The 23,890-nt window shown below is 38.3% G+C and overlaps 1 protein-coding gene across 1 annotated transcript; it reads left to right on the forward strand.

The window, feature by feature from the left end:
* Positions 1-15,290: 15,290 nt before the first annotated feature.
* Positions 15,291-20,130, forward strand: LOC122657602 (alanine--tRNA ligase). The gene is made up of 9 exons (XM_043852353.1): positions 15,291-15,350; positions 15,466-15,577; positions 15,711-15,857; positions 15,972-16,084; positions 16,884-16,976; positions 18,535-18,637; positions 18,730-18,804; positions 19,056-19,151; positions 19,969-20,130. Exons 1-9 carry the CDS (start codon positions 15,292-15,294, stop codon positions 20,023-20,025), a joined length of 855 nt encoding a protein of 284 aa, XP_043708288.1. The 5' UTR covers position 15,291; the 3' UTR covers positions 20,026-20,130.
* The last annotated feature ends 3,760 nt before the right edge of the window (positions 20,131-23,890 follow it).

Raw genomic sequence — 23,890 nt, forward strand, 5'->3', positions numbered from 1 at the left:
GAGCTTTTCAGGAAGAAATTCTGAATAAATGCATCGATATCTCAAAATGGAGTGTTCAGCCGGAGAAGAGAGGACTCGCCTTGGAACACTGTGTTCCCACCCGCTGACCAAACGGGGACGGAGAAGAGGAAGGGGGCAGAGGGTTATTGAGCCTGAGGCAGACTCGCCGGCCACCGCCGAGCTCAAACGGAAATTCCCGCCGCTGTCGAAGATGAAGGGGGCAGGAGCGCTAGGGTTTTGTCTTCGCGTTTTCTGTTTTGAAAGAAATTATCAATCGGGAAGGGAAGGGAAGGGAAGGGGGGGGGGGGCAGGAGGTTATTGAGGCTGAGAGGCAGCGGTCGCCGCTGTCGAAGATGAAGAGGGCACGGAGCCGCAAGGGTTTTGCACATTTGCCATTGCGCTTTGTGTTTTGAGAGAAGTTTTCAAAATTTACACGTACCTCCTCTGAGGTAAGGCCTAATTACAGATTTACGTGTGAGTTTTTGATATTTATGTATACCTCCCCTGCTTTCCAAAATAATTAATAAGTAAGTTCACTCGTTTAATTATTTCCTTCTTTAATTTTGAGTTGTGTTCATAGCCGAATAATTATCACCTCCAATTCCTCCAATTCTTCTAATAGGGAGAATGGACCCCACCTTGGATAGTGCTTTCGGGCAGGGAGTAGGGTGGTCATTTTTACCCCCATGTAAGGAATTGGAGGAATTAAAAAGGACAACGAATTGGAGGGGATAACGATTCGTTCATAGCCCTATGTTTGCTTTGTTAATGTAAAAAGATTGTAACAATCTTCTAAGTCTCATGGAGAAGTAAAATTATTAATTTTTTTATGAATTGAAAAAATGCATTAATCATCAAGAAAATAAACATACATCATCCGACATAGATTTGGATGCTAGATTCAAGGATATATTTGCTAGCAAGATATGCTAGGTTGTGTGCTAGGTAAATATAATGTCTGGTTGTTTAATAATAGATACAAAATTACAAAAACTAAGGCTAATCTTAATATCAAAGATCAAGTGGGGGCAGGATGGTCATTATGCCCACTCTCATGTGCCTGGGTGCAGCCTACGCTGCGGCACCGAGAACAGCACCCCTTGATTGAATTAGACTCTTAAAATTGGCATATAGCTAATCCAAATCGACCATGTCCACTCTATCCAATGGTTGAAATGGACATATCATCTTTTCATGTGACAAAATAAATATTTCGTGACACTTGAATAAATAAGAGACCTTTGTGAAAATAATAATTCTCCTTGGATCCTCAAGGCATGGTTACCATCCTTGGCTTTGGATGAGTGCTATATAACATTGAAGGTTATTTTGAACCTCCAACAAATAGGAGAAGGGAGAGAGTAATAATGACCCTAGATTCATGGGTGTTTCTTTTGAGGAAAGCTTCTGCTTTAATTTTTCTAGGGAAAAAAGTATGCGTACGATATTAATGTGCAGATTCTTGCGCACATCATTTTACATCCCACCCATAGACCCAACTATCTTTTTTCAATAAATGCCCCCTATTTAACGATACTTCACCCGCCCCTATTGGTGCAAAACTACACCTTGGCAATTGTGGGGAACCTCTCTCGATTTTTCTATTGTGCTTGGTTGATGAAACATACTCTCTTTTTCATTTTCCTTCTACCCATTGAAGTAAACTTCTTCTCAAAACTCAATCACCATGGAACAAAAAGATAAGACAATTTAATTACAGCTATAATATGAGAAAACTAACCAAATCCTTATTAATGTGCAAGTAAAGAAGAAGAAGCCAAATCCAAATAATTACAAGTACAATTTATTATAATTTATCAGATATAGAAATGGATCTCTACTGTTTTTTTTACAATCTTTGTTGTGTTTTTCTTTCTTTTCTTTCTCACTTCAGATGAGTCCAAACAACAAGGTTTCAAGCCTGACTATGTGTGATTCCATGACCCCAAGAACATAATAGTTCTAATGGGGTCTTCAGTGGTTAAGTTTGAAGCCTTTCGTCTCTCAATTCCTTGGGAAACTGAAACACTACGCTTTCCCTTCTGAGAAACATTAGTTGCCAGAGAATATATGGCAACATCATAAGCATTCTTCAGTTTCTCTCCCAGTGTCTTCTTTGCCTCATAAACCACAGAATTGTCGCTGGGGAAATGCTGTGGCTTCATCTGTTTTTTCCAACACTTAGGATTTGAGAATTGGAGAGAAAGAAAAAGAGAGATATTGGGAAGAAACGAAGGGGTTTGTGTATGTTCTTTTATAGAGAAAATTAGCTACAAACAGATTGGGTATCTATCTCTGTTTTAGTAATGGACACCAACTCATCAGCTTTAATTGCTTTGGAGAAGGATTCAACTATGCAATAAGGTCCCCCACCTCACTAAAGCTAAATCCTTTAAAGGGAAGAAAAAATTCCCACTTGTCCAGTGGAATTTGTATTGTTCGATATGCCCATCTCAAAATCGAATTTGCTTTTGAGAGATACTATTCCAAACACTACAAAACAAATTTGATTTTGAGATGGGAAGTGTTGATCCGGAGGGAGAATAATATCTACACTTGCTTTAGGCAAAAGTTTTTATGCAAGGCCATGCAAGTGAACTATCATGTTTATGGGCGTAAGATGGGAACAAATAGGGGGTCGAAATGACTAAAAAATCTCCCTATTTGATGCATCATCGTCGGTTTCCAAAAACCCACCGTGCTTGAAAACTGTCCCCTTTTACTCTATTATGAAAATGAGATTCTCAGCAACACACTTAACCCATGTGTCTTAATTGGAAAGTAGGGTTATTCCTCCAATTTATTGATAACCAGTCATTTATGTTGGAAATTATTGTCAGAATATTGAGAGATCAAACCTAATTGTTGCCTTGATGGTAAGAAAATTTTCAAATTATCTCTTGCACTGATTCTTCTATAAACTTGTAATAGAAATATGTTAGAAAAATGGTGTGCTGAGTCGTATCACTTGACACTGTCCTTAAGACCGTAGACGCCCCCTATGATACAACCCGGAATATGCGAATCGGCCTCCAAGATAAAACAGTCTATTGGCTCCTCCAATAATCATGCACTCAACTACTAGACCCCTTCGAGTACCACAGGGCTATGCTCAAACTAAAAAGAAGAACACACACAAGAATACTATTTTCAAAACTCAAAACATTGAAGAACAAGGAGGATTCATGCAATACAAGCATATGGATAACACAAGGCAAATTCATCTCAAATGGACCTTGATTAATCCCAATAGAATCTTGATTAATCTCAAGAGAGACTTAATCCCATCTTAAGAGGGACTTGATTCGTTGGTTCTCCTTGAAAGGGATAAGTCCTTCCCCCTATTTATATTGGTAGGATTATGCATTGACAAGGAGGAATAACGAGAGGTCTTTAAGATGATGGATTTAATAATCCAATAACAGAATAGAGTTTCTCTTTTCTCAAGAAGCTTCAAAGGGAGATTACGTAGCAACAGAAGAACCAACATGAAGAGACATAATTGTCTCCTAAATGAACTGAAGAGATAAGTAAATAAAGAGATAAATATTAATAAAACTTATTTTGTATTTAAATCTATTTTGAATCTTAATTTATTTTAAAACTTCATTTAAAACCAACAATTTGAAATAATAAGGAATAACCATCACTTACATCAAGAATGTACAAGATCATGGATAAAGGTATCGGTATCGTATATGTCAAAGAGATATATATTCTATTTAAATACAAAGAGATGAAGAAGATTCCATTGTCTATGTATATATAACAGATGGAGAAGATTTCTCCATAATATTCTAAGACAAGATAACTAAGATACGTACAACAATAAGGAATCTATATAATTAAAAGGAAAGATTACAATGAAAAATATGTTCAATATTTATCAATTCAGTAACAACAGTTTTTCTAAGGGTGTCAAATGGTTGGTTAGTCCAGGTATGATTGATTCTTTCAATTTTTATATGGGAAAATGTTCTCTATTGTTTTGGGGGTGGGGGGGGGGGGAAAGGGGGACGGTCTTGGCCAGACACAGTGGGGGGACGAAATGACCCCCCCATGAAAGGCGGAACTCCCACCCCCCCGAGATATCAATGCACATTCTCATTGGTTGTCATTGTCACGTGTGTGGCCCCTGCACTCCCCCATAGAGAACACTCTCCCTATACTAAGCCAGACCAAAGCTTGAACGATGAGGTTTTCTGTCTACAATCCAAATCGAAACCAATAACTATCAGTCCAATCAATTTCAGTCTAGGATTAACGATGATTTCTAAAAGCCAAAAAAATAAGAAATCAATAAGAAGCTCAATCACCCAGTTTTGGTTCGATTCAATCAGTTTCAATTGGTTCAATCGGTTTGGTCTCAGTTTTTCATCATCTTTTGTTGTAAACATTATTCGAATAAAAAATGGTTTGGGCATTTGAAGTAGTATAAATTATAGAATTTCTATAAGTGCAAGGAAAAGATATCAAGGATAGAGTTGCTGGATTCACCACAAACACCCAATGAACTAGGAATCGATTCTTCAGAATAGATTCTCATTTCTCAATGCATAAATGAATTGGGAGATTTTTTCCATCACCAATGATTTCTCTTCACCCACCACTATGATCTCATCTTTAATCACACCTTCTATTAACATGAAGGCTCAAAATACCTTTTTCAAAGTAATTAAAAAAATATAAAGAAGAAAAAAAAAAAAAAACAAATTCTTTTCATACACAATAAAGAAAGCTACACATGCTCATGCATAGAGAGTTAGAGACAATGACAAACGAGGCCCCTTTCATGCATAGTCCACATTGGAAGATCTTGTGAGGGCTTAAATATACTTTACGAAGCGATTCAATTTTGTGTACAAATAGATCCTATGGTCTCTTACTCATATCAAATTTAAACTAAAATAGAATTTGTCAAGTGGCAAAATAAGACTTTGATAAATTAAGATTATGGTAGAGATATAGAGTGCACGTTAGTGGTTGGAATCGTAAATGTGCGTGAACATTTGGAGATGTATGTGAACACTTAGGTGTATTTGATTGAACTAAGTTCTAAAATTTAATAGGTGACGATTCATCTTAACTATGTTCTCTCTATCCAACAGTGAAATAGTAGCATCATCTACCACTTGTCAAGAAGGTTGGGTATAGAAAACAACTTAGTGGTCAATTTGCCATGAAAAAGGGTTTTTTTTTTTAAATTATTGATTTATCTATTGATAAAATACTATTTTAAAAATTAGGGTAAATTACAGATCACCCCCTGATTTTTAATCGAAACTCAGATTACCCCCTGATTTTTTTAAAAATTCAAATCACCCCCTGATTTAGACCACAAAATACCAAATTAGTCCCTAATGCTAGTTTTATGTCCTTAAGTGATGATGTCACTCAGTTAAATAAATTTAAACCCCTAAACTACCCTTGACCAATGTAGATTTACTATTTTATCCTTGAATCTAGAAACCCCAAAATCATCTTCTTCACATGACATGCAACTCAAAATCCATGAATGTTCTCCATAGAATTCTTGTGCTGTCAATTATAAATCCATGAATGTTATTCCGAAATATTCTGAAAAGAGATCGATTAGATCTAGTGGTCTACGAGAAACTTCTGTGAAACCGCTGAATGGGTCAAGAAAATCTACAAGTTGAGACCTTCCCATGTCTAAGAAGATCACCGAGGTACTCTAATAACGAAAATACACCGGCATTTGTCGACAACAAGGCCGGGAATAATCAGGCAGAACTATTGGTTTGCCGTAACGGAAATGATTTTTAAGATAAAGAAATATTGGAGTACAAAGGGTTTTCACGAAGGTGGCAGGAAAAGTTAATAAGGGCGTTAATGTCCAATGAATTGGCAAAGTACAGGGAAGGCATTGAGAGAGAGATTTCTACAGGTTCTCCAGCAATGACGCCAATGGGAATGGGAGGGATGAAAAGGAGAAGCGATCTTTGAATGATATAAGCGAAGTTGTCAATCTGCACCCCCCTGTAATTTCTCTTGATTTTCATTTTGAGACCGTTTTCATTCTTTTAAAGCCAAATCCAACTAAGTTTATATAAACTGGATTTTTTTTTCATTTTTGTGCGGTCATTCTAATACAATTCGAGGTGGGTTTTTTAGGGTTTAAGGGTGAATAATCTGCTTTCTCTTTGATAAGAAGTCATATGTAAGCAACACTTGTCATAGAACTTGAGTTGGGTTTTGGGGGGGTTTTAAAGCTCTGCTGTGGTTTTATAGAAAACAGAGAAAGAGAGAGATAGAGAGAAGAAGCTCGTGTGTTCTTTGTTATAGCTTCAGTAGTCTTCTCCAAATATGCTGGGTTTGAACTTTGAGGACCAGAGGAATCTGTAATGGCCTTTTGATGGGCAGATTCTCCAAGAAGACATCTATCAATCTCTCATTTGGAGTTAGCTTTTAGGATTCTAGCTCCTTCCCCTGTTTTAGTTATTCGTTTATTTTTGTTGATACGGTAGCAACAGCAGAGGAAGAAGAGGAAGAAGAATAGGAAATCATACTGGTTTTAGGTTAAAACCTTATCATTTCAATTTTTTATTGTTTTATTTGTTTAAATCTAAAGGGTAAATATGTCATTTTAATTTTTGATTTGATATAAGTTAACACCGTTAGTGTAAAGGGGGATGGTTGAGTTTTGTCAAAAATCAGGGAATGATCTGAGTTTCGATTGAAAATCAAGGGGTGATATGTAATTTATCCTAAAAATTAATACTTTTTTGGGTAGGTGGGATTGGTGGGAATTGATATATGATACCTTTAACGAGGGAAAAAAAACTCATTTGAATAATCCAACCTTGATAAGCATATGGAGGCAGCTCATCTTATTGTATCACGTGGAATGATAATGTGATAATTCTTACCGTTGAAACTTATTCTTTGGATTTACCACTTATCAAATTTCATAGTCTAATTCAGTTAAATACCCTCTCATTTATTAGTAAGTATTCTATTCATAGATTAAGTAAATCGATATTCAATCGACCGATCCGTATGGACATTAGCAGGAGCTGATGTCGATTCCTAGTTGATCCTGTATCAGTGGATTGGTATGGAGCAAAGGTCAAAAGGTCAAAAATCCAATTTTTTTTTTTTTTAAATATGCGGGCAAATCCGGCCTGATACGGGCTAATCCAGATCAGTATCAGTATCGATCGAGACCAATCCTAGTACTGATTACTAAAGTCCTCATCCTATGTATGTCCATACATGCCTACAATACTCCTATAATAACTTTTCAATCTCTCATAGTTTTCTTTTCAAATCTTTATTTTACTATTTGGCAAAATCAGTTTGGACAAAAACAGCATATGAGGTACCTCGAAATCAAATTGTAGACAAAAGTTAGGCTCATCAAATCTAACAAATAACAAATATTTGAATTGCCTTAATAAGCTTATCAGTGCGGATCCTTTGATGAGTTCTGCCGCTTTAATAATCATAAACTTTGCCTTACATGGTTTGACCATATTTAGATTATTGGTCGCAAGGTTTAATTGGGCTCTTGAAGGGCCTATTTCCTACTTCGTTATCCTTAAATAGGAATGAATAGGCATTTATTCATAAGTCTAAGCAATCAAGGGCCAATTTGGATTCTCTATTGCTGAGCTGCTCGGTAAGATCGTGCTGCCCAGACACGGTGTTGCACGTAATGTTCACCTTACTTCTGTCCAAACGCTTTGCCTAAGTGGGGATAAGGCGGTCATTGCACGCAACACCGTGTTTGGGCAGTACGGTCCTGCCAGGCAGCTCGACAGTAGAGGATCGAGATCCTTCTAAGTCGAGTTAAAATTTAAGGAGGCTCATTTTTTTTTTTTTTTTGGTGAGAAAGAGGAAAAATTATATTATTTAAGGGGGTGGCAAACTAGTATAATGTTCAAACATACAAGTGGTAGATTGTTTCGCCGCTAGCAAAGCTTTTGATTTTACCCATTTTAAAATCCTATCATCAGTAAAGTTTCGAAAGAAGATATCCTTTGATATTTCCAAAATCTACAAAAAATAAGTCAGAAGCTCGTATGGTCAAGGAGATCCGGATGGAGTTGGAAGAAGTTCAGCCAAAGATTTATCAGAACACCAAACTTCATTCAGCTTCACACCTCTCTTGTTTGCCAAAATTAACCCATTAGTTATGCCAATCAACTCGGATTCCAAAAAATGAGATTTCTTAGAGAAGTCCAGAAAGAGTTTGCCACCTATCAAAATGCCAAAGACCCAACCAGAAGAGTTCAGGCCTGTGGAGTCAACCCCTACGCATAACAAAACAGGAAAGTCCAAAAAAGGTAAATCAAGCATAGAGGATAAAAACAAATTCTCGTCATTAGAGTTAGTTACAGGAAGGGCTAACATTGGGGGCGGAGAGAGATGGAGATCTTGCAACCAGACGGAGACTTTCCTTATCAGCATCAAAGGATTAGGATTAACAAACTTAAAAGAAAAATTATTCCTAGTTTCCCAACTACAGTAGCACGTAATAATAAAAACCGAAAAAAACCAAATGAGGGTTGGTTTATCTAGCCTGCGGGAGAGAAAGGTAGAGATGCAGAAATGTTCCAAGGAGGGATGACTGAGAAACTTGGTTCTCAGACCCAGAGGACCAGCTGCCCAAATATGTTTAACCCAATCACAGGAGATGAGATATGCGGTCTCATTACAAGTGCCACAGAAAGCACAAGTGGGGTCGACCTGAATCCATTTCAAAACAATATCCTTAACTAGAATCCCTACATTTAATACAAGCCAGAAAAATACCTTAAATTTCGGGAGCAAATTAAGTTTCCAAAAGAAATTCCACCAATTGACAGAAGAAAATTCATGAGAAGTGGGTTGAGAGTTGAGAAATTTAGCCGCTTTCTTAGTGCTGAAGCGGCCATCTTTGGCAAGGGTGCACCACTAGGAATCACTGCCATTAGACAAGGGTATAAGAAATATGGCATGTGCAAATTGGGGAGCAGCCATTCTAAGTCAGTCCAAGTCCCAAGTATGACTGTTCGAGGTAAACAGAGATACCTTTTCAGGGTAGGTATGCCGAGATGCATTCAATTGAATGGTAAATCCTAGAATGGATGGGATCCAGGGATCGGTCCAGAAATAGGTGTTTTGACTGGAACCAATCCTCCTAATACTGAAAGATCTCAAGGGACCAATGAGGAGGCTCATGTAGGTAAGGTAGATTAGTCCAAAATTATCAAATTGTCTTGGAGTTTCTCAGCTGCTTTGTGTCTTACTTGGTAAATACTATAAAAAAAAAGTATTAATAGCAACGATGTCGGGGTCCAAATTATTATTATTATTTTTTATGGTAAAAAGAAAAGATTAAATTAGAAAAAAGACATATATACAGGGTTTTTAGATTGCCCAAATCTCGCTAAATTAAGGGCAATAGCCATACAAAGAGAGTCTCCCTTATTGATAAATGAGGTATTTTGAGCTATACTATTTATATATAACAAGTCTTTTAAAAGATTCCAAGGCCAATGAGAAGTTGGAGATGGAAGGAGATCAATGATCTGTTGATTTACGCACCAGACTTCTTTTATCATCAACCCCATACTTGAAGCATGATCGAGGCCTGTCCGAATACTGACTAATTCTGATTCCAAAGGAGTGGAAGATATGAAGTGTCCTGCTGCCAAAAGGATGAATATGCCATCTAGGAGGAGAAGATAAGACCATCCAGCCAAGTTTACTAGAGGTATCTGGTATCCGGCACAGATTAAAATAGGATAAGAAAGTTTTGGTAATGAAGAGACAACAGGAACTATAAATTCCTCCTCAATACTAATATATTTATCCTGGTATGAAATGGAAGGGGGGTTTAAATTCAAATCAACTAACCAACGCTTAACCTGGTTAATTACCTAAAGGGGATCGGGTTTTTCCGATCCACTACCTTGTTCCTGACGGCCCAAATGAAATAACACGTAATAATAAACACTCCAAAAAACCAAGCTAAAGATCGTTTATCTACTTTACGAGAGAAAAAAGTGGTAAGGCAGAATTCTTGCAGAGAAGCATTGGCCAAAAACTCAGTTCTCAATCCAAGAGGCCCCACCACCTAGATGTGTTTAACCCAATAGTAAGAAAGAAATAGATGCCAAAAGGATTCGACACAGTTTCCACATAATACACAGGAAGGGCCGGTTTGGAACCATTTGTAAAGGGAAGCCTTGACTGGAAGACCTGCATTTAACACACACCAGAAGAATTTAAATTTGGGGTGAATCTTAGGCTGCCAAAAGAAGTTCCACCAAGAGGACAAGCAAGAATTACTATTTGTAGAAACAGAATTTAGTGACCTAGCAGCAAGTTTAGTACTAAACATACCATTCTTGGCCAAAGTACACCACCAACTGTCATCAGACAATGACAAATTTACTTTATGAATCAAAGAATAAACATTCAAAGGTAGCGAATTATTTAATACAGAAGTATTCCAGCCAGACTCCATAGAAAAAGAATCAACTTTACTCATTCTCTTAGTCAAGAAGATCGATAATTTAGTTGAATCAAGGAGGCAGCCATGATGAGAGGCAATCCAATGATCAGTCCAGAAAAAAGTAGATTTACCATTACCAATTTTCCTGATCAAAATCCGTTCCAGGGATGGGATTATATGAGAAATGTTGTTCAAGACCCACGACCCTTTTTTCACGGGGGTTTTAGGGTCAAAAAAGGAGAGCTTGGGAAAATACTTTGCTTTCAGGACACGAGCCCAAATCGACGAGGTATCAGTAAGTAACCTCCACCCTAATTTCATAAGCAAGGCTTTGTTGTGGTGTTCTGCCTTACGAAAACCCAAACCCCCTCGAGATTTGGAGGTGCTATCCCAAGCAATAAGAGAATTTTTTTTCTTTTTCTCAGAGTTACCCAACCAAAAATTGAGACAAATAGAATCAATATTCCGACAAATTTTTAAAGGAAACAGGAAGCAATTCATCAAATATGTAGGGGTAGAGGCTAACACAGATTTAATTAACACATTACATCTTGCATAAGAATGAGAATAAATGGAGAGGGATCTTTGAGGAAGCAACATAAAGAAACCCACCTATGAAATGTGGAAAGCTGGTACTATACATTGATGAGCAGTAACGACATTTCATGTGAGAAAGAGAGATGGACATAGAGATGTTAATGCACTCTACGCCAACGGCGCCTCCAATGGCTGAAATAATCTTTTTCCAAAAATATATAAAAGGTTGTTATTTTCTACCCAAGAGCGTGGCCTACATCAACGCTCATTGGGTCTATCTCCCTCCTCCCACAATAGGGGGGCAGAGATGTCATTTCATAGGGGAGATGAGAGAGACAAACACATGGGAGTGCTGACGTAAGCCATACTCCCGAACAAAAACAATCCCCCAAATGTATAGATAGTTATACCGTAGAATCCTTGCTGACATGTCAAGTTCTAATTAACTTAGAGTCTCCCATGTGACAAAACAAAACATGGAAAATCACGACATATACAAAAAAAATATTTGAGAGGGGCAAATAATTGAATTTGAGGCTGAAATTTGGAGTTTATTCTCGAAATTTCATTCTTCAATTTTTATATATGTTTTGAATTGAAATATGTAGACACCATATTTTGACATTTTGGAAATATATCTTAGCTGATCAGGGTTTAATTCCCATTTGTGGCGACCAACTAGAAAAAATTACTATTTCACCCCTAAGCTATTTCCTATACCCAACCTTACCAAATAGTTATTTAACCATTTTAGGCCCCGTGCAAAATTTCACCCGAATCCTGTATCTTTTACGAAAATGATCATTTTACTTCTGATGGATTTTTCGTTCCTAGGGTTTGATCTTCTTTGGACCAGGGAAGATGGAGAATCCTTCGCAGAAAGGGGGAAGAGAAAGAGAAACGAGAGGTTTTGAGGTTTCAAATCTCGAATCCACTCGAGTCGGGTTTCATCAAACGAGAGGGTGAGAGATGAAGATGGATTAAAATTAGACTTTCTCATTTCTGACCGTTGGATGTATTAAAGACCAGTTGTCTCCATCTTAAGGGGGTGTTGCACCATCCAGCTCCCGCCACAGCTGGACAGGATCCAGATCCGACTGTTTCTTTTATTATTATTATTATTATGTGAGGGTATAAAGGATTTGTACAAGAATAGTGTATTACTACCCATACATTAAAATTAATGGGAAAACCATGTTTTCTTTATATTATTTTTTGGTTTTTATAGTTTGTACTGATTTTGTATCGAGGTTTTCAGTTTAGGTTCGGTTAATGGTTTGATCGGTCCAATCCGATTTGATTTTCTGCCATTTTTTAATGAAAATCCATATCGATAAATAGTTTGGTTCGATTTTCTTGATCCATTTCAGTCAGTCCAACCGGTTCCGAGTAGAAATTAACACCCCTGACCCTCACTAATCGCAAGTTCGCTACTTTTTCTTGCCTATGCCTGATTCAAAATTGGAGGCATTGCCATTTTTCACCGGAAAATGCAAAGTTACAGAATCAAACATGGATTCATCTTCTTCATACACTATCACCATTTTTATGATTTACGAAAACGACTTCCCAGAGAGAGTGCTAGTAAAATTGCAGTCTTCAAGGAGTTGGAGCACCTCATTGGTGCACTCCTCTATGTCGCTTGCTTAGAAAACCCTCTCGTAACTTCACACCAAACGTTATAAGATTTCTTTTCCCTGAGTGATTTTTGTGGCAAAGAGAGTATCTGGGGTACTTAGATTTGTCATGTGGCAATATTTCGTATAAAAATGTATGGATAGGTAGATCGTAGAGTCTCTCTACTCACATGTCTACTTCTAATTCAATTAAAGTTCACCAGGTACCGGAACAGAGCATAGAAAAATCCAAAACTACCAAAAAATATGCATAGGACTACAAGATGTGTAAATTATTGAATTTGAGACTGAAATTTTAAATATAACCTACTTAGATCATTTCCTTGATATCAACTCATATCACTTTCTACATACCTATAAGTTTTTATGCCTCATGTGACTAGATCCTCACTCGGGGTGTCAATTGGTTGGGTTGAACTAAAAGCCGAACTGTTATGACAAAGTTGGATTTTCTTTAAATCTTGGTTTTGGCCCGATTTGATTCGCTCTTTTATCGGGTTGAGTTGTAGACTCTTAGGCCTGATTTGGTATGATTTCTATTTCAATTTTGGATTGATTTCTTGAAATAGTCAACAAATATATTTTTGGTCAAAAAATAGAAATTGTTTTGATTGTATCAATACGAAATATTTCAAGAATAAAAAAAATCCATTTGATAGTTCAAATTTTAAGAATAGATTCTCTATATTTCTTTAGGAAGGATGGTGGTGGTGGCAACAGGATAATGGCAAGTGGTGATGATGGTGGCGGCACAGGATAGTGGCGATGGTGATGATGGTGGCAAGGTAGTGGTAACGTGGAAGTAGTGGCGGTGGTGGTGGTGGCAATGGCAATGGTGGTGGTGGTGGTGGCAATGGCAATGGTGGTGGCGGTGGTGGCAATGACAATTGTGGTGGCGGTGGAGGTGGTGGTGATGGCGGCATGGAAGTGGTGGCAACGGTGGTGGTGGTGGTGGCGAGTGGTGGTGATGGCGGGGTAGTGGTGGTGGTGGCGGTGTAGGTGGTGGTGGCAAGGTAGTGGTAACGTGGAAGTAGTGGCGGTGGTGGTGGTGGCAATGGCAATGGTGGTGGCAATGACAATTGTGGTGGCGGTGGAGGTGGTGGTGATGGCGGCGTGGAAGTGGTGGCAAGCGGTGGTGGTGGTGGTGGCGGTGGTGGTGATAGCAGGGTAGTGGTGGTGGTGGCGGTGTAGGTGGTGGTGGTGGCGTGGAAGTGGTGGAGGTAGCGGTGGCAACGGTTGTGGTGGTGGTGGTGGTGATGGCAGGGTAGTGGTGGTGGTAGCGGGGTAGTAGTGTTGGTGGTGGTGGTGGTGACGGGGTAGTGGTGGTGGTGGTGGTGGGGTAGTAGTGGTGGTGGTAACAGGGTAGTGGTGGTGGTGAGACCATTAGGAGAAGAAGAGTGGTGTTTTATTTTTAACATGAAATTACTATTTTACCCATAAAATTAACCATGTGCTCATTCAAGAGCAAGAGTGCTAAATGCCTAAATCAAATGAAATAGAAATTTGAAACAGCTCCTCAGCTATTTAATTTCTATTTCTTGAAATAAGGTGCAAAAATCAAACCAAACAATTAAAAAAATAGAAATCATCGCTTTGAAATTGAAATAGAAATCATACCAAATCAGGCCTTATTAATCTATCATCTGATTGTTACAAGTTTGGTTCAGATTTCCATATATATATATATATACATTCAAAATAATGGGGAAAAAAAAACATATTTTATTTATAAATTTTTTGAGTTGTAGAAGGAAGAAGAAGAAGAATAGTAAAAGGGTCACTTCACTATCCTTAAAGGGTAGTTTAAGCATTTAGGATTTTTTTAACCCATGATGTCATCACCTGTTGTGACAGATTTTGATCCGAGCTGCGATTCACCTGGTCAGCTCGGCGTGCACAGGTAAACAGCAGAAGACAAGGAAGTGTCGGCCTGGACCGGTTAGCATACTCCGATGCCTAAGTCAGACCTCTGCAACAAATAATATCCTAAAGTTAGGAACTTTAGGAAAATGAATGGTTGAAGTTCCTTTTACCTGGGTTAGATGCATCTATTTATAGATCTTAGACACTAGATTGATACATATGCTTGCTTGATCCTGGATGGTAATGTCGGCTCCATGTAGTCCTAGGTGGAGTGATTTGTGCTAGACACATGTCAGGCCGGTAGTCATGCAGAAGATGTGACTTTGACATGATCGGAGCCCCTGGTTAGGTTAGTTAATCATACCATCTCCTGGTCGTGAAAGGTCGACCCGAGGCCATTATCCCGACTTGAGTCCTGGGCGAGTACGTTAGTTGTCCGGTTCCCCACATACTACTTGGGGACTGGTCGGGGTGAATTATGACTCATCATCACCAAACAGTGACTGACTAACAGGGGCTACTTGAAATGCAGGGGTGTTCAAGTAATAGTTTGATAAGTTAGGGTTATCAAGCAATCGGGCTATAAGATAAGGATTAGTGTGCAAGAATTTTCCCTTTGTTTTCAATTTCTTTTCATGTTTTTGTTACGTTTTCGTTTTCCTTTGGTCTGATCTGATTTGAACGGAAACTAAAGCAGGGTAAGGCGGACATTGCGCGCGGCTCTCTGTCTGGGCCGCACAGACCGCTACGGATAGCGCGCCGTAGAGGATCTGTATTGCTCTCTCTTTCATGCCTTCGTCTGATTCAAAATTGGAGGCCTTCGTCATTTGTCAACGGAAAACTGCGAAGTTATACAAACAAAAATGGATTCATCTTCGTCCCAGGGTATAAATTATCACCATTTTTATGATTGACCAGCAAACGGATTCCCAGAGAAGTGCTAGTAAAGTTGCAGTCTTGCAGGAGTTGGAGGAGCTCAGGAATAAGCATGGATTTATTAAAAGCGACGAAGCTCAGTTACTTCGATGACATGTGGAAACTCCATTCTAAGGCCTCGCTTATCTCGTGCATTCAGGTCTTCTTCTTCTTCTTCTTCTTCTTCAATGAAACATGAATGTTTCCTACGCTTAACAAATCAAGAAACAAAAATAAAAGTTAACGGAAATTCATTCAAATGATGTGACTTTGTTTAATTTCGAATCTTGCAGGGTGAGGATGGTCGGCGTGCTCTGATCTTGGATTCCACCATTTTCCATCCTCAAGGTGGTGGTCAGCCAGCAGACACGGGTTTCATCACCCATGCCGCAACCGATTTCAAGTTCATTGTCCAAGATACTCGATTGAAAGACGAATTAGTGAGTCATGTTTCCCATCTCTCTCTCTCCTTTCTGATTCTATTGGTTTTCGCCTTTTTCACTTAGCCAATTCGGCAATCAGGCATTTAGGGGTTGGATTTTGTTCTTTACTAGGTTTTCCATTATGGGTTTTTTGAGAACCCTGGCAATGATGGGGACCCTGAATTTCCGATAGGGCAAGAGGTTTGTTTATACGTGGATGAAGCTCGTCGCAATCTCAATTCCAGGTATCGATTTGCTTACCTGAAACTGTACGCAGCAATCAAATTTTGTATCCCTACCCTTAAATTGGAGCTGCTTATATTTTACACTAATTGGCTTGTGGCTTGATTGAGGATTCAAGGTAACCTTGCCTTAGATAACCCCATACAGCTTTTGCTTACACAGGAACGTGTACTGACTGGTCCTTAAAAACTTTCCTCTTCAACTGCAAGTTATTTTTGATAGAGCAAAAGTTGAAAGTCCATTCCCATTTAGTTCATGTTCAACACATACAAATGAATAACTTGTTGTTGGGAGCACTTTAATCACATACAAATGGATAGATTGTTGAGAGAACTCTAATTACATACAAACTAATGAATTATTGAGAGATCTAAGGTGACACACTCTATCCATTTCTTCGTCTATTTATAAATTCTAGGCTGGTTTACTGTTTGCTTTTATCCATTTCTTTTCTATTGCATCTAAAATAGTTTTTCTTTGTCTACTTATGAATACTACGCTGGTTTATTGTTCTCTTCTATCCATTGGTTAGGTTTGCTGGTCATCTTGTAATTTTATAAAGCTTCTTAGCTCGTTCCTCTTTATGGAATTATTGAGAGCTTGGACTCTAATCGTCTTATTAAGTCTTGTTACTTGATTAGCTTTTTCATGGCATGAAAATTATTACTGAATTATTGTTGACAAACATACTTGAATTGTCAGACATGTTATGACTTTGATATTTACGTAATCATTGCTATTGTTTTAAGCACTTGCCTTGTACTTTTGTGTTAAATATATTTACTTATTCTATTTATGCAGGTTGCATTCAGCTGGACATTTGTTGGATGTCTGTGTGCGAAATGTTGGTTGGGATCATTTACAACCAGGCAAAGCTTATCATTTCCCCGATGGGTAATTATATCTTTCTCTTTTTTTTTATTCTTATTTTTCTTTTTCTTGAGGAATATGTGGCAAGTGCTATGTTAGATCAGTAGCAAACGGGAAATTTTGTTGCATCACCTTTTCTTTCTCTTTGTAGATTTGATTGTAACAGACAAATATTTTAGTTCAGAAGTTATACTATTTTTCTCACGAGGAGGACACCAAAATATTTACAAAGACCCACCACACAATATATATCTGGCAGTGCTACTGAGTGGCCTGTCTGCCAAAGGTTTTACTGGTGCCTTTATATCTTTCATGAGGTAGCTTAGTTGCCACCAAGAAACATCAGTACAGGCCTCCTTTCCTCATGTGGTAAGTTCAGCCCAATATGAGTTTGCTTACAAGGCCTCCACTCCCCCCCCCCCCCCCCAACCCCTCCCTGCTGTTCGACTGGAAAGAAAAAAAAAATCAATGACATCTGAAATTACCAGGGAAAATGTCAGACACATGGTGGTCAAGACAGTTGAGGTGATGCCATGAAATTTTGCATGAGACCATGACCATCCACAGAGTCTTAATGGCCAAATCATCATATTCCATGTGGCTCAAATCAATGTGCCATGACGCCATAATTGAAGTAATTATATTGTTAGGCCTTAAATCTGTTACAGAATTTGGGATTAGAAATATATGCAAGGAAAAGATTTTTCAAGCCAGTTTCAAAGTTCCAAATGGAAAAAAAAAAATTCTAAGCAAGTGTATATGAACCAGAATAGATGATGTGCCTCCAAAGAAGAAAATGTTCTCTTGAGAAAAAAGAAAAAAGAAAACCCTTATGTCAACTCATGAGTAGTTTTACCTTCATATTTCTCTAGAAGATGGAAACAGAGTAGAGATACCTGAGATACCAATCAAATAGTCCATGAGGGTGGTCTACAAAATGGCATGGCAATGTAGTGCTCACGCAGTGGCTATTTTGATAGACACCTGCTTGGAGATGTCCTAAACCAAAAATCTGAGTGTTCGACTTGGGAAAGTCGGTCTCTTATTTGTGTCATAGGACAATCCAGTTAGTGGACCACCCTTGTAACCAGTTACAGTTACCTTAGATGATCTTTCTTGTTTCACCGAAGAAAAAGAGATGGAATAGACGGTCAGATCATAGTTACAGACCTTGCTTATAAGCAGTGCTTGTGCATCTTCTGAATCTTGTCCACCCTGAAGAGACAGTCAGATCTTAGTTACAGACCTTGCTTATAATTTCTTAAAACCATGGAATAAAAGGTAAGATAAGCTACTAGTTAAGCCAGAGGTTCTTTAATGGAAGAGCCCATACAGGTTTCCATAGTGAAATTCAGAGACCAAAATCCAGTGTATATGGTCTTTTTGTCACTAAAATTCCTTTTTGTACTTCCAAATCATGCTTTATCTCAATTATTGAAGCAATTTCCTTGAACTAGAAAATTGGTTATTCTGTAGCCTGATTTGTTGTTGAGAGTTTTGTCGTTAGAAAATACTATGGACCATTTAAACACACCTCTCTCTCTCTCTCTCTGGACTCATTTCGGCCACCTGAAACTTTCAGGCCATTTGTTGAGTATAAAGGTGCAGTTCCACAGAACGAAATTCAAAGTAAACAAAAGGAGTTAGAGATGGAAGCAAGTGCACTCATTTCGAGAGGAGGAAGGGTGTGTTTGGAATCTTCACTAATAGAGTTTGCTCTATATTACATTGACGTGTTTCTCTTCTCTATTTAATTGTATCAATATTTTATTTTCAGATATCAGCAGCTGTTTTGTCTTACGAGAAAGCCTGTGAACTCTGTGGTGGATCCCTTCCTGATTACATTCCGAAGGTCAAAATTAAGAAAGTTATCCACACAAGCTTAATTTTTCTAGCCTATACATTGTGAAGCATGAGTATCCATCATTCTATAATATCACTATATTCTACTTGCTCTATTCTGTAATGAACCTATCTGCAATGCAGTATTTGCCTCAAATGAACATCCTAGTCTTGTGCTTAATCTATTGTTGTTCTGATTATAGTTCCTTTGTGCTTGAAAAGAAACTGATTAATTCTCATATATCGTCGCAACTCATGCAGGAGAGCAGTCCTCGTATTGTAAAGTTGGGGGAAAATCTTGGATGTCCTTGTGGAGGGACCCATGTTGTGGATATTTCAGAGATCGGGAGCTTGAAGGTATTGATTATCTGTGGTATCGGAGTGCCTTAACTCTCTTCTGACATTAATGAGTCAGTGATCATCATCATCTGTGATGACCTTGCATTAATATTTTCTACACCCTGATAATGATGTTAGACTCTGCATCCACTTGTCAGCACCTCATGGATGATACCATTTTTTTGTCAGGTCCTAAAACCTCCACAGAAGAAGGAACTCCACTTAAATAGTTGAAGTCTGGCATAAAATACCCATCAGACTTTTCCCAACCAAAATTCACTTAACCAGTGTTGGTGGAATCTTTGTCTTCAGTTGTCGTGTATGAATTTTATCCTGTCATATTCATTAACTGTGTTACCACAAAATAAATTTTGTTCCATCCTGAAAATGAACTTAAGATTAGGTCTGAGTTTCCCCTTTCCAGAACACAAATTTTCTTCCAAATCCTGGAATTAACTTGAGATTTAGTTTTTATTTCATATAGTAGTCATAAGATATTTTTGTGCATAAAATGGGTGACTGTTAACCTTAGCAGGGGGAATATAATAGTGACCCAACTGCTAATTACATGTGTTTAACTGTTGTTTTGAAATGTCTAGAACCCCTTGACTCTCGGTAGAATCGAACTGCTAAATCATTCTTTTGGCTTGTGGTCACCATTTACGTGGTCAGCCAAATTAAATAGTATGCTACTTACGATAAAATTTCTGTATGCAACAGTTTGTGACAAGTGTCTCTTTATAATTCTGATTTAAACAGGGCAGGATACCTTTCTTGGTTTTGCATGGCTGTGTGAGCTTCAATTTTAATTGATGTGTCCTGATCCTTCTTTCAGGTTGGCCAGATTCGAACGAAGAAGGGAGTGACGAAAGTATCTTATACTGTTGATTAATTGCTGCTCCAATTCAGGGCAATCTTAATATGCAATTCCTATATTTAACAGGTCTTCAATCTCATATTACTGGTACCAAGGGGATATGTGTATTCTCCTTTCTTCTTGTATAAGCAATGACTATTATAGATCCATTAATGATCCTCTCCCAGGGTATTTCTTCTTTCAGTCCCATATTTGCTTCTGTGCCATGTTCTAATAAATATTTTTCAAATTCATCATATAAACCTGTCAATTGGTGGTCTAGCACACCAATCCATTCCTGTCCAATTGGAAACACCCTGTGAACTATATGGACTTCCAGATAGAACATATGATTGCTGTGTTTCATCACTTCATTGACTGACACAAGCTGGCATTTTGATCGCGTAAATGATATCAGTATTGGTGTTATTTTGGTATTGACTCTTGAAATTGTACTCCAATGTAGCTCATGTAATAATTTCTTTAAAAGTATTGACCAGAAATTTTGACAAGAGCTAATTCTAAATAGTATTTGCCGTATGGAGAGGAGGTTGGCATTGAAAGAAGCTTGGAGGAATCAGGTCATGAAATATCTTAGAGGACATATAAGTGAAGGGTTTCTTTTGTATCTTATTTGATATGATTTTTGCACCATCCCAAATTCTAATGTGCATTAAAAATAAAAGTGGTAAGAGAAGAATTAAGGCTATGTTTGGATGTCAAGAAAAGAAAAGAAAAATCTCAAAAAAAAAAAAAATTAGGAGAGAGATAGACATATAAATCAATCATTATATCATCATAATTTTTGTCTCATTATATTTTTTCTTCTTTTCTTGACATCCAAACATAGCCTAAGTGCTCATGATAAATAATATATGGTATACAGACTTACTTGAAAAAGAAAAAAAATTTAGCCTAGTTAAAATCATATAATAATGTCAAGGGAAAAGAAATGCTAACCGGTGTTGTGTGTGGCGTGTGCACCCAGACACAGCCCGGCGCCAAAAGACCGTTGCACTCCTGTACCTTTTCATCTTTCTAAGGGGGTGTGGTGGTCTTTTTTCGTCGGTCTGTGTATAAGCGCAGGTATACGTCCGCACACAGCACAGGTTTGCGTTCTTTCTCCCTAATATCAAATAGGACCGAAGGTGTAATTGGGATACGATGCCATGGATTAAGAAACTAGGAAGTATGAGACCAGTTATCAGCACATTCATGTACATCCCTTGCACGTTGTTCCACCCATTAATGGCCGATTCTGGCAGCTTTCGTATCCCGATTTGGAGGCCGATTCCAGCTTTTAAAACCTGAATCAGGGGGTACCATCTATCTAAATTTCTCTTCCACGCAAGAACTTACTTACTACCATCATGGTTGGGCTTTCATTTGAGGCCTAAAAAGAAGACTTAAGATTACAATAGGCCACGATTCTTCTACAAAATAACTGGAAACGGAGGCACATAAAAAGAAGGATAAAGTTTTCTTTAAGCCACGGTGAATGAGAATCAATTTATTGTGGGGTTTCAGATACTAAAATCCTATAGCCCAATAGGGATTTGTGAAGTGTGAATCTTGGGATGGTGTGGTGAACCTTCCCTGTATGTTGAAGGAAAACTTTCACGTACCAATAAAGAAGTGTAGTCCATAGAAAGTCTCTTGTTTTGTCCCACTTTACCGGGAAAAAAAAGGGTCTCTTGTTTAGGCAACTAAGAAAAAACACTTTGAACAAAGAGGGGGGGGGGGGGGGTGTACGTTTGCTGCACGGAGCATAATGGAGGCAGCCTTTTGAACACAAAGAAGTGGACTTAGATCTTGTGCAGCTCCGGCGGGAGTTGCACTGTGCAGCATCTAAACCCACCCTGAATACAGGGGGGGAGGTGATCATTTCACATGTGGGGCCCAGGTGGGACCCACCTGTGAAATGACTACCTTACCCCTATTTTTCTTGTTGTTTAGTGGTGCTGCACAGATGCAGCTCCCGCCAAGGCAGGATAAGATCCTTTTCCCAAAGAAGTGGATGGGTTGATAAGAAGAAGAAAGCTGGGCATAATATGACACAAAGTCACAAACAAAAACCCTTTTCTTTCATTTCTTCCTTTTCTCTTTTGTTTCTTTCTTTCTACTTTCTAGAAGAGTAGATGAGATGACTTGCTTTTCTCTTTGAGGGAAGTGGGAAGGAAAGGAAGGTATTGTAGAGAGAGACCAGTGATGCATTGAATGGGTGCATCCCTTTACTGTCCTTGTACAGTTGTACCTTGCTATTTTTAATCGTGCAATTGTTGTCGGAGCAATATATGTGTCTTCCCTATGTGCATTTCAAGTACAATTGTTGTATTCTTTCGGAGGTACTGCACTTATGGCATAAAGAGCTAATCCTAAACCCTACTTGTTTTCGTTCGTTTGAATACCTTAACACTACGATGAATGGTTCATGATTGAAATTTTTTTTATTTGGTATCACTGCCTCCAACAGAAATTCCAAGATTTGCGCATGGTTTAGGTCCCCTTCCCCTCCATGCCTCAGGTTGAAATGTTTATGTTTATGCTGGTCCAAATGATCAGCAAGCCTTCTTCAAAAACTCTCTGTGGCTTTAAGCAACTTCCATTAACACCTGGGCCTGCTTGAATTTAGAAAAATAGAAGCGACATACCCAAAATGGCTTCAAGGCCGCCATTTCTGCAACATTGGATCATATATTAGATTAAGGAGCAGGATGGGTATGTTAGCGGTATACTGTATGCTAGCACCCTGTGTCTATATCTCTCTTCCCCCCCCCTCCTTTGAAATGACTCCCTTACCTGTCAGAGCAGTGAAGAGAGAACCTTTTAAACCATGACATCATTGGATTGGATTGAGATAGAGTATTTTCAATCACGTATGATAGGAGTTGGGAGTTTAACGATGAAAGTGACTGTACAGAAATCCAATCATAGGGTCAAATCATGTAATCCTTGGTGCCGATAAACTCTCTCTTTCCCCTCCCAGCCGTTTGTGAATACAGTAGTCTTCCCGGTAATAATTCTTCTCTAGGAATAAGAAAATAAGATGGGCCAACCTTGTTGGATTTGTGTGTCCATCAAACCTGGTTCGGTCCGGTTCAATCCAATTTTACTTTGTATTGAACTTTTATATATTTTGGTTTAATATTATCACATGCGATATAAACTTTTTGAGCAGTATGTGTCCGTAAGTTTTACTTAAAATGGTAGTCATGACTAGGGTTTGGGCTGGACACCCTTATCATATGGTCGTCGCATTGGGTATATCTAGACATGTGATGTCAGAGTACAAATGCGAGTACTCACATGATTGATGTGTGTATTGACGAAGAATCTACTTTGTCGATTCCCTCATGTATTACTGCCAGATATAGGAAGGGATAGACATGTGTCACCGACACCTTTTACCTGAGGGAACCCGCTGCAAAGTGTGATCGCATTCTTTGGTTCATCTATGATTGAGACTCAAGTGAGTTAAAGCCGGTGTTCTGGGAGTGCGTGAACACTTTGTGAGTGAAGGAGTTACTCAACATGGTCACCACTGCTCAATTGAAGAACACCAAGATTGAGATTGTCTGTGTATGATCGGATCGGAATCTGGATCCAGTGCCGTTTTGGAAATGGTTTTTGCAAAATCTATTTTACATAAAATAATATATTATATATGATTATTTGAACAAAGTGTTTTATCGAGTTTTGCGGGACTTGATCAGATGCATAGACACTCTTATATGGACATGTACTATGGAATAGGGTTTGGCAGTACAAGTGTACATGCCCTTGATTCCATAATGATGGTGTTGATTAATGGGGGGGATTGTATATGATAATTTATTATCATGTAGGGAGTTATTTAGAATTTGCTAAAGTAATTGGTTCTTTATTTAATTAATGGATATGA

This window comes from Telopea speciosissima, chromosome 4 (genome assembly GCF_018873765.1).
Source record: "Telopea speciosissima isolate NSW1024214 ecotype Mountain lineage chromosome 4, Tspe_v1, whole genome shotgun sequence".
NCBI classification, from domain to species: Eukaryota; Viridiplantae; Streptophyta; class Magnoliopsida; order Proteales; family Proteaceae; genus Telopea; species Telopea speciosissima.

Coding starts and splice junctions, on each gene's coding strand:
- LOC122657602 (XM_043852353.1), top strand. CDS start 15,292: ATGCCTTCGTCTGATTCAAAATTGGAGGCCTTCGTCATTTGTCAACGG. Junction 15,578..15,710: donor CGCTTATCTCGTGCATTCAG/GTCTTCTTCTTC, acceptor CGAATCTTGCAG/GGTGAGGATGGTCGGCGTGC. Junction 18,805..19,055: donor TTCCTGATTACATTCCGAAG/GTCAAAATTAAG, acceptor CAACTCATGCAG/GAGAGCAGTCCTCGTATTGT.